Below are 11,468 nucleotides of genomic sequence, written 5' to 3'. Positions count from 1 at the left end.
GTTATAACCCACCTGGGTTCCGTGCCTTCCGCGGGCTCCACCCCACCCCAAATCTCCAGGAATTGCCCAACTCAGAGTTGGCAACTCTAGGGAACATTATCAAGCCTATGGGGGTACAAAATGGCTACTCAAAAAACATAGATGGAGCTCCAGTGGCAACCGCAAGAGCTCCCTGCTGCTCTCTGATGGCTGGTTGAGGAACTGCGGGACTCTACGCATCCAAGTCAGAAGGGGATACGTTTTCTTCATACGTGGAATTGACGAGGATATCAATTTTAACAAAGCAAACCAGAGCCAATTTGGTGTGGTAGTTTGGAGCGTGGTCTCTAATCTTGGGAAGACTGGGTTTGATTCCCCACTCCTCTACATGCAGCCGCTGGTGTGACCTTGGGTCGGTCATAAGTTCTCTCAGAGCTGTTTTCTCAGGAGCGGTCCGCAAAAGAGCTCTCTCGGCCCCACCGACCTCCCAGGGTGTCTGTTGTGGGGAGGGGAAGGGAAAGGAGATTGTGAGCCCCTCTGAGACTCCGTTGGGTAGTGAAGGGCGGGGAATAAAGCCAATCTCTTCTTCTTCTTCAAATTACCGATAAGGTTTACCATTTAAACGATGTCACCTTTTTAACCTAGCGCACGTGCATGCTGTTACATCAGCTTGGCTGCTGCATCCCGTCAAGGAAAAAAATGACATGTTCATGCATGCCACTGTCAATCTTGTGTGCAGGGGATCAACGGGAAGCGTGCTCTCAGGGGGCCAGTTTGGTGTAGTGGTTAAATGCGGGGACTCTAATCTGGGAGAACCGGGTTTGATTCCCCACTCCTCCACTCGCACCTGGCTGGATGACCTTGGGCAAACCGTAGTTCTGACAAGAGCTGTTCTTGAAAAAGAGCAGTTTGTGTCAGAGTTCTCTCAGCCCCACCCACCTCACAGGGTGTCTGTTGTGGGGAGGGGAAGGGAAAGGAATTTGTGAGCTGCTCTGAGACTCCTTTGGGTAGTGAAGGGCGGGGTATAAATCCAACCTCTTCTTCCTGGAATGCACAGGTAACCCTCTGCCAGGTTTCCAAGCCTAGGAAAATATCTACGCCAAGCGCTGTCGGGCTGCTTCTGGCTAACGGCAACCCATTGGATGAATGGGCCTCGGGGCTCGCCAACTGAGGGCCGCGGTTTCCTGGACTGAGTCCATCCCGCTCACGTCGCGTCTTCCTCTTCCCCTGCTGCCTTCGACTTCTCCTAGCAGGACGGTCTTTTCCAGAGACCTCTGCCTTCCCGTAATGAGACCAAAATACAATAGCCTCAGCTTGGTCAGTTAAGGGGACATGATTGCTCAGTTTAGGGGACATGTATCTGAAGGGCTGTCCCTTAGAGGAGGGCAGGGAGCTGTTCCTGTTGGCAGCAGAGGGGAGGACTTGCAGAGAAGAAGAGGAGGAGGAGGAGGAAGAAGAGGAGGAGGAGGAAGATGAGGAAGAGGAGGAAGAGGAGGAAGAGGAAGAGGAGGAGGAAAAGGAGGAGAAAGAGGAGAAAGAGGAGGAAGAGGAAGAAGAGGAGGAAGAGGAGGAGGAAGAAGAGGAGGAAGAGGCAGAGATTGGGTTTATACCCCGCCCTTCACTAACCAAAGGAGTCTCAGAGCGGCTTACAAACTCCTTTTCCCTTCCCTTCCCCTCCCCACAACAGACACCCTGTGAGGTAGGTGGGGCTGAGAGAGCTCTTGACAGAAACTGCTCTTTTTCAAGAACAGCTCTTATCAGAACTAAGGCTTGCCCAAGGTCATCCAGCCAGGTGCAAGTGGAGGAGGGGGGAATCAAGCCCAGTTCTCCCAGATTAGAGCCTGCGCACTTAACCCACTACACCGAGTGGGTTTAAATGAAGGGTGGGAAGGGACCGGCTAGATCTTCAGGAAAGCTTTTTGACAGTCAGAGTTGTGCAACAGTGGAACCAGCTGCCTAGGGAGGTGGTGAGCTCCCCCTCACTGGCCGTTTTGAAGCAGCAGCTGGACGAACCCTTGTTGGGGATGCTCTAGGCTGACCTGCACTGAGCAGGGGGTTGGACTAGATGGCCTCTAGGGCCCCTTCCAACTCTGTGATTCTCTGATTTTAGATTCTGGGGAGCGTTCAGGCTTGATTTGACTTAGAATCCACGGATTTGTCTTTTTGGTGGTCCATGGGACCCGTAAAACTCTCCCACGTTACATTTCAAATGACTGGAAAATACCGTAATCCTCGTCTTTAATGTTCTACATTCCTTGGAATTAGGTATTGCAGGCTTTTAAAAAGCTGATTCCTAGCCCTCGCAGTTTTAGCCGAAATTTATTCCCACTGCAGCGGTGGTCTCTTCTGAACTCTCACGGACCAGGAATCGGGTGGCGCTAACACCAATCTCTGCCCCACACCATCTACACATACACCGCGCGCACTCTGCAATACACAATCGGCGGGCAACATTTCCCCCTCCAGGGTTCGCTCTGGGAGAAAAGGAAGCTTGGCCTAAAGAGCAGAAGATCCGGACAGATCGAAACAGGAGGAGGCTGCAGATGTCAGGGCAGCCCCCTCTGAAGCCACACGAAGACCCCTCAGGCGAGGCAGCGCGTGTTTCCAGTGCGGCTCCGTTCCCCGCTGAGCGGCGACTCCCGGCGCTCCTCGCTCCGGCTGCCGCAGCGATAATCACAACGCAAATCTCCAAAGATTAAGCAAAATCCACGGGAGGATTAAATCTGCTTCCCCCCAGGTTACTTCGTTATCCCCCCACGGCCGTCTGACGCAAAAGTGGGTGCCTCTCCGCACCTTCCCGGTTAATGATTGCCTGCAAAACCCTGGAAGAGGGGACCCTTTTGCCAGGAGAGAGAGAGAAGCAGCCCTTTGACCTAGAAAGAGCGCAGCCGGGGAGATAAAGGCCTGCTTGTCCTAGTTGCTGTGCAGTATTGGGAGGAGAACTAAAGACCGGAAAAAAGAGAGTAAAACGTAACAGCTGGAAGGGACCTCAAGGGTCATCTACTCCGACTCCTGCCCTTTGCAGGAAGGATACAACTATCGCCCCCACCCCACTCCCCCAGTGACTCTTGTGCTAAGCTCAGAGGAAGGCGGAAAAAAACACCTCTCCAGGATCCCTGGGCCAATGTGACCTGGGGGAAATTCCTTCCTGACCCCAAAGTGGAAATCAGCATTAACCTGGGCATGCAAGAAAGGGCTACGAGAGCCAAGCACTCACAGAATCACAGAGTTGGAAGGGACCATATGAGCCCTCTAGTCCAAACCCCCACCCCCCGCTCAGCCTAGAGCAGTGATGGCGAACCTTTTAGAGACCGAGTGCCCAAACTGCGACCCAAAACCCACTTATTTATCGCAAAGTGCCAACACAGCAATTTAACCTGAATACTGAGGTTCTACTTTAGAAAAAACAACTCATACATTAACTTAAGATGATCCAAACAAAGTAAGGAAAGCAATCCCAAATGCTTTCATTTTCTTAAAATTATTTGGCAGAGAATTCAACACTTTAATGATGGTCTGGGCCTGGCTGGGGCGATGGCACGCGTGCCCACAGAGAGGGCTCTGAGTGCCGCCTCTGGCACCCGTGCCGTAGGTTCGCCACCACTGGCCTAGAGCATCCCTGACGACAAGAACAAGAACAACAAGAACAACAAGAAGAACAAGAAGAACAAGAACAAGAACAAGAAGAACAAGAACAAGAACAAGAACAAGAAGAACAAGAACAAGAGGAGGAGATTGGATTTATACCCCGCCCTTCACTCGGAGTCATACAGCGGCTTACAAACGCCTTTCCCTTCCCCTCCCCGCCACAGACACCCTGTGCGGGAGGGGGGGCTTAGAGAGTTCTGACAGAAACTGCTCTTTTTCAAGAACAGCTCTTATCAGAACTACGGCTTGCGCAAGGTCATCCAGCCAGGTGCAAGTGGAGGAGTGGGGGATCAAACCTGGCTCTCCCAGATTAGAGTCCGCGCACTTAACCACGACACCAAACTGGCTCACATTTGTCCAGCCGCTGCTTGAAGACTGCCAGGGTGGGGGAGCGCACAACCTCCCCAGGCAGCCGATTCCACTGTTTTGCACAACTCTTGATGGTCAAAAAGTTTCTCCTAAGATCCAGCTGGTACCTCCCCGCCCTTAATATAAACCCCTTATTGCGAGTCCTCTCCTCTGCTGCCCACAAGGACCGCTCCCTGGCTCGCCCCTTCCTGCCCTCCCTCTCACAATCTGTCTTAAGTTCACGGGACCGGCGCTGCCGTCAGATGGCCGTCCGGCCTCTGCTTAAAAACCTCCAGAGGAGGAGCGGCGTTTCAACCTGCCGGGAAGCCACGACGGACATGCGGCGGCCAGAGCTGAAAGAATCACCGCACTATGCTCAGAGGCACTCTTGTTTCTTCACAGCGGCCCAGCTCTGCTCTTGCACAGAAGGCTGCGCTCCTTACCTACTATTTCCTCATTTTTTGTAGCTTATTATCCCGGACGGGAGACTGGGAGATTAGCACCAAGGACACACCTGCTGGAGGGCTTGAAAAGTTTCTCTCACTGTTTCATTCAATATAGAATCATTTCCCCTGTAATAGGTGAGTCAGTGCATTAAAGGTAAAGGTTCCCTTGCTCGAAAGTCAGTCGAATCCGACTCTAGGGTGCTCATCTCCGTTTCAAAGCCGAAGAGCCAGCGCTGTCCAAAGACGTTTCCGTGGTCATGACTAAACGCCAAGGCGCACGGAACGCTGTTACCTTCCCACCGAAGTGGTACCTATTTATCTACTTGCAATTTCTTGCTTTCGAACTGCTAGGTTGGCAGGAGCTGGGAGCAGAGACGGGAGCTCACTCCATCATGCGGCACACTCGGGTCTCGAACTGCTGAACTACTGACCTTCCACAGCCTGCAGTTCAGCGTCTTAACCACTTGAGCCACCGCAGCTCCATCAGTGCATTACAGAGTGTTTAAATTTTCAGTTTTGTAAGCATGAGCACTGTATTTGACTGTATGTTTTGTTTTCACGTTTTTGTTTCACAGCAACTGAAGAAGAACTCTTATGGCAACAAGGGAACTATACCGGGACCTCTCCGGGCTGTGTGGCCGTGGTGTCGGCATTGAAGGACCCGACATTTTGCCAGCAGCTGTGACTGGCATCCTCAGAGGGATGACACAGAAAGATGGAGGACTCTCTGTGTCAAGGTGAGAAGAAAAATGGTAGGGAGATCATTTATATCTACTCCGGAAGGTGGGGGTAGGGCTGAGTCATTATCTTGTAGGAGTTCCCCAGGCTATGAAACATGCTAATCGAGGAGCTTTCCTGAGGAGGTTCTTTTGTATATGGATTGTTTCCTGAGGTTTCCTGAGGAGGTTCTAATCTTATCCGTAGTGCTGTTGTCAGATGCAGAGCCTTTTGTGTTTTTCAGGACAGGAAACCATACCCTATTTATCTTTAAACTCTCTTCTTTCCTGTTGAAATTGTGTTTATGTTTATGAATTTCAATGGCTTCCCTGTGTAATCTGACACGGTAATTGGATGTGTTGTCCAGCCTTTCAGTGTCTTGGAAAAAAATACTGTGTCCTGTTTGAGTTAGGCTATGTTCAGCCAGTGCTGATTTTTCAGGTTGCCGTCACTAGCACGAAGGCGCTACCTTTACACTAGCATGCCCGCTTTCCAAGAAATACTATATATAATGGGGACTTTTGTATTACCTTTTGGAATATGCAATTCATGAAATAATAGAAGAAAACTCTGTCTCTATGATGTTTGGAAGACATGATTCTATCTCTTTGATGTGGTTCGGAAGAAGGTGAACGAAATGGAAGCTTACTCCGGGGAATTTCGTCAACCTGCAGCAGGTGCAAGTGGAGGAGTGGGGAATCAAACCCGGTTCTCCCAGATTAGAGTCCGCGCACTTAACCACTACACCAAACTGGCTCTCTTCACTATCTTCACACTAGCATGCCCGCTTTCCAAGAAATACTATATACAATGGATTGGGACTTTTGTATTACCTTTTGGAATATGCAATTCATGAAATAATAGAAGAAACAACTCTGTCTCTATGTTGTTTGGAAGACATGATTCTGCCTCTTTGATGTTGTTTGGAAGAAGGTGTCAACGAAATGGAAGCTTACTCCGGGGAATTTCTTGTGACATAGGTCTTTGAGGACTTTTTTCTGAATCCGTGCTTGACCTTGGACTTGGTTTATTATATACTTACCTGACGTGTTGAGACTGACCTGCCATATTACATTCACTTCATGCTTAAGTTGGGTTCTTGCTTGTTTCATATGTATTGCAGCGCTGGTCTTCACAGCTGTGTGAATACTTTTCTCGTGGATTATTGTGGCTGTGACCTCCTTGTTTTGGATTTTTCAGGACGGCCCAGTCTGCAGTGTCTTTCATGTTCTTTTATTCTTGTCTGAATGCTACACTGTGTGGTCCCAATGTAAACCTGCCCACAACTGCAGGGTATGCGGTATATTCTGGCAGAAGTGAGGGGGTCTTTTTTGTCTTTTGCTACAGGCGAAACGTCAGGTCCTACAATGCCAAGACCACGGCCATACAACCCGGAAAATCTGCAACAGCTAAAGGGTTATTCTGCTAACCCGAGGGAGCTCTGTGAACTCGGCTCCATGGAGACCCGGATTCTACATTTTTAAGGAGTTAACAGACGAAACAACAAATTCCACATTCAGCTGCTCGGAGTACTTGGATGAGGGATCGGCGCGTCATCTCACCACCGCTCTGACGAGCACGCACCTACCTTGCGGATCAGCTTTCTTGAAAGCGTTGCCGGCATCCACGAAGCTGGTGGCTGCGTCGTGCTTGTTCTGCAACTGCAGATGTAGCTGGGCGGCCTGGCAGAAAGCGTTCCCTGCGGCTGTGGAAGAAAGCACAGGTGGTCACGCGGGGCTCTGAATGGAAACTCTTGTCTGGGTACGCGGCCTTCTACAGCTGACATTCGCTGAGGATTGGAACACTTTCCCTATGAAGGCAGGTTAAAAGGCTTGGGGCTCTTTAGCTTGGAGAAACGACAGCTGAGGGGTGACATGATCGAGGTTTATAAGATCATGCATTGGGATAGAGCAGGCAGAGAAAGAAGTACTTTTCTTCCTTTCTCACAATACAAGAACTCGTGGGCACTCCATGAAATTGCTGAGCAGTCGGGTTAGAACGGATAAAAGGAAGTCCTTCTTCACCCAAAGAGTGATTAACACATGGAATTCACTGCCACAGGAGATGGTGGCGGCTACAAGTATGGACGGCTTCAAGAGGGAATTAATATGGAGCAGAAGTCCATCAGTGGCTATTGGCTACAAGGTATAGATAGGAACTCTCAGTCTGGGGCAAGTGATGCTCTGTCTTCTTGGCGCTTGGGGGGGGGGCAACGGTGGGAGGGCTTCTAGTGTCCCAGCCCCACTGCTGGACCTCCTGAGGGCACCTGGTATTTCTGGCCACTGTGTGACAGACAGAGTGTTGGACTGGATGGGCCATTGGCCTGATCCAACACTGGCTTCTCTTATGTTCTTATGAGTTTAAAATGCACAAAAGGTCAAGGCGCTACATACCGCTCCAGTTCTTGGCCATTTTGAACATGTTGGCTGCTCTTGCGTAGATGTCACATGCTTCTTCCACCCTGGACGAACCGCCCCTGGAAAACAGAACGCCACACCACCATGTCAGCCTGTAGCATAGCAATGCGTTTAAAGCAGAGGTGTCAGACTCATTCGTTACGAGGGCCGGTTCGGACATAAACGTCACTTTGTCGGGCCAGGCCACGTGTGCCATAAGATATAGTGCCAGGTACCGGAGATATAAACTTTATAAAGGACACAATCAAACCCTATTAACCATATTATTTTTTACTCAAAATACAAACAAAAGCAATTGATTCCTAGCAGTGAGAGCAATTAATTTACTGGGGAACCCACAAAAGCCCCAATAAATGCATTTAATCATATGCAAGACTAGGGGAGTACTTTATACTTCCAATACCATAGAGGGGGAGTACTTTATACTTCCATCCATACCAGGTGCTTGCGGGCCGGGTAAGAAGAAGAGGAGATTGGATTTATACCCCGCCCTTCACTACCCAAAGGAGTCTCAGAGTGGCTGACAAACTCCTTTCCCTTCCCCTCCCCACAACAGACATCCTGTGAGGTAGGTGGGGCTGAGAGAGCACTTGACAGAAGCTGCTCTTTTTCAAGAACAGCTGGGTTTTGTCACTGTGTGACACAGAGTGTTGGACTGGGTGGGCCATTGGCCTGATCCAACACAACTTCTCTTATGTTCCTATGTCTGGGGCAGGGATGCTCTGTCTTCTTGGTGTTTGGGGGGGCAACAGTGGAAGGGGGTCTGGAGTTCTGGCCCCGCTGGTGGACCTCCTGATGGCACCTGGGTTTTGGCCACTGTGTGACACAGAGAGCTGGACTGAATGGGCCACTGGCCTGATCCAACATTGGCTTCTCTTCTGTTCTTACGTCTGGGGCAGTGATGTTCTTGCCGTCGGTATGACTTGACTGGATTTCAGCCTCCAAGCAAGATCAAGACATCAGCTATGGCTTTGCCGGGCCGTAGATCCCCGGTCTGCAGGCACTGAGCCAGGTGCACATGGCACACTGTAAACCTGGACTGTGTGGATTCAACAGCTGCTTCAGCTACAGTATCCCCCTTACGAAACCTATGGCAACCAGAGTTCCTTTGATGGGAAAAACGGCGACATAGTTAGCCAACACATACGGCTGTGAGCTAAAACTATTGCCTTATGATCCTGCAAGAATGATGATCCATCAGTGGCTATTAGCCACAAGGTATAGACAGGAACTCTCAGGCTGGGGCAAGGGATGCTCTGTATTCCTGGTGCTTGGGGTGGGGGGCAACAGTGGGAGGGCTTCTGGTGTCCTGGCCCCACTGCTGGTCCTCCTGATGGCACCTGGTGTTTTTGGCCACTGTGTGACACAGAGTGTTGGACTGGATGGGCCATTGGTCTGATCCAACATTGGCTTCTCTTATGTTCTTATGGATAAACATACGGAGCAGAGAGCCATCAACGGCTATTAGCCACAAGGGATAGACAGGAACTCTCGGTCTGGGGCAAGGGATGCTCTGTATCCTTGGTGCTTGGAGGGGGGGCAACAGTGGGAGGGCTTCTAGTGTCCTGGCCCCACTGATGGACCTCCTGAGGGCACCTGGTGTTTTGGGCCACTGTGTGACACAGAGTGTGGGACTGGATGGGCCATTAGCCCGATTCAACACTGGCTTCTCTTATGTTCTTATGTATGCTTAAGGTGGGGTTTTTTCCTTAGTTTTTCTACACTATGTCCAAGCATTCAAACAGCACCTTGTCAGTTTCACAACCGGACTAGTGACTGTGCAACTAAGAAGGTGCTGTTGGAATGTTTGAAGGTAATTTGATGTATTGTTTTGGTGAACCAATGTTCCGTCATACTTGACACTGACATGTTTTTCTACACTATGTCCAAGCATTCAAACAGCACCTTGTCAGTTTCACAACCGGACTAGTGACTGTGCAACTAAGAAGGTGCTGTTGGAATGTTTGAAGGTAATTTGATGTATTGTTTTGGTGAACCAATGTTCCGTAATACTTGACACTGACATGTATATAATAGTATAGAATTTTTTTTTTTTAAAGAAAAGTAAAAAGCACAAAATAGATCTACCAGGGGTCATTTTGAAGAAAAAGAGGTGCAGGAGCTCATTAGTATAACTCATTTGCACATGCCACGCCCCCTGACATCACCAGAAGTATGTCAGAAGGCAACACCCACCGCTCAGGCTCCACTGGACTGTTTTGGATTGCTGGCTATTGGGGGGGAGGAGGGAGAGCTTGTACCTGAATAAAACTTGGTCTTAAAGGTGCTGCTGGACTGTTTTGGACCGGGGGGGCCTCTGCAGCTTACCTGGCTGCTTCTTGCTCTGACTGAGGGCTGCTGGGAGCAGGGGGTGGGGCTTGTCGCATGTGCCCGCCCCCTGGGCTCTTTACTGCCGGAGCTGTGCTCATGTGCGCTCCCGCAGGAAATGACCCCCTGGATCGACCTTAAGCATACAGCTATTATACAGTGTCATAAATTTTCCATGCCCACCTGAAAGTTGGCAACCCAACAGGCTGTCAGGACAAAGGGAGAGCAATAAGGCATCGGTAAAAGATAACAACATCACTGGATAATATTTTAAACCACCTAGGATCTTAAACATACCAAAGTGAGGCCCAAATCCTTTAAAACCAGTGGGGAAACAGGGACACACCCGTCAATTTCAGTCTCTGGTGAAAAATACATTGATAATGCCTCTCAGGGAGACCTTTCAGGACTCTGACATAGGCTCCCTCCCTGTATTACAATGAAGGTCCGTCCACCTAAGCAATCAAGGCCAGTTTGATTGCATCACGACCAAACAGAGAATCACTGAAACAACTATATCAAATAGGACTTAACACTATTTAGTGAATCTTCTGAGCTAATAACAAATAGATTGTATTTTTCTATGGAACTCATTTGAGTAGTTTCGCTCGAATTGCACTGTTCGTTTGGAAATTATCTTTAGATCTTTTAAATTTGATTATTTTGACTGTAAATTTTGACAGTAAAGTTCGTATTTTGAGGCTAATGATGTATATCCATGGTTGATAATTGAGCTTAAGACCTTTGGTCATAGCAGCTAATAAACATAAGAAGAAATTACAAACATTCATTTGTAAGTATTATTAGCAGTGTTCCCTCTAAGCTGAGTTAGTGTGACCTAGCTCACAGTTTTTTCGCCCCCGGCTCACACAGTTTTGTCTCCGCTCGGGAAGGAGGGCTCCAGAGAAGACTAATCGATGCAGCAGCCGAATTGCTCGCTCGCAACTTTAATGCCAGCAGCTCACAGAGTAGAATTTTTTGCTCACAAGACTCCACAGCTTAGAGAGAGCACTGATTATTAGTCTGTCATGGTTCAATCTTATTTGATACAGTTTAATTGTATGCCCCCTACCATGGGAACGACAGATCTGCTAGAAAGTTAGACGGACAACCACCTTCAGAGAACTACAAGCCCCAGAACTCCATGTGTTTCTCCCATGATGCTTGCAGCCTGCTCTTGTTGCATGTCTACTTAGAAGAAAGGTCCACTTCTTCCCCAGTAGGTATGAATTAAAAACAGATCAGTAGCCGGCTGAGCTATAATCCTACCTAGGAACCTTAGTAGAGTGGCCAGAGAGATTACATGACACCCTCCCGCCCACACACGCTCCTGACACCAAGGAATGAAAGATTCATGGAGGATACGCCTATAGGTTGGCTATCAGCCATGGCGGATCAAGCGAACCTCCACATTCAGAGGCAGTAAACCTCTGAATCCCAGAGCCAGGAGGCAACATCAGGGGAAGGCCTCGGCCTCTATGCCCTGTTGCTGGCCCTCCAGACAAACTGGCGGCCACTGTGTGAGACAGGATGCTGAACTAGATGGACCCCTGGTGAATGATCTGATCCAGCAGGGCTCTTCTCA

The 11,468-nt window shown here is 49.4% G+C and overlaps 1 protein-coding gene across 1 annotated transcript in view; it reads right to left on the bottom strand.

Moving 5' to 3' along the window:
- Positions 1-11,468, bottom strand: part of NAPA (NSF attachment protein alpha) — a gene marked incomplete at its 3' end in the record, with an annotated part of 18,730 nt that overhangs the window by 5,849 nt on the left and 1,413 nt on the right. Inside the window, exons 2-3 of the mRNA XM_015419029.1 lie at positions 7,532-7,614; positions 6,727-6,843 (exon numbers count right to left, since the gene is read on the bottom strand). Coding sequence (XP_015274515.1) covers positions 6,727-6,843; positions 7,532-7,614 — 200 coding nt within the window. The remainder of the gene's footprint in view (positions 1-6,726; positions 6,844-7,531; positions 7,615-11,468) is intronic.

This window comes from Gekko japonicus, unplaced genomic scaffold (genome assembly GCF_001447785.1).
Source record: "Gekko japonicus isolate JY-2015 unplaced genomic scaffold, Gekko_japonicus_V1.1 scaffold4079, whole genome shotgun sequence".
Taxonomy (NCBI): domain Eukaryota; kingdom Metazoa; phylum Chordata; class Lepidosauria; order Squamata; family Gekkonidae; genus Gekko; species Gekko japonicus.
Note: the sequence above shows the minus strand (reverse complement) of the source record. Positions and strands in the feature narration are given on the sequence as shown.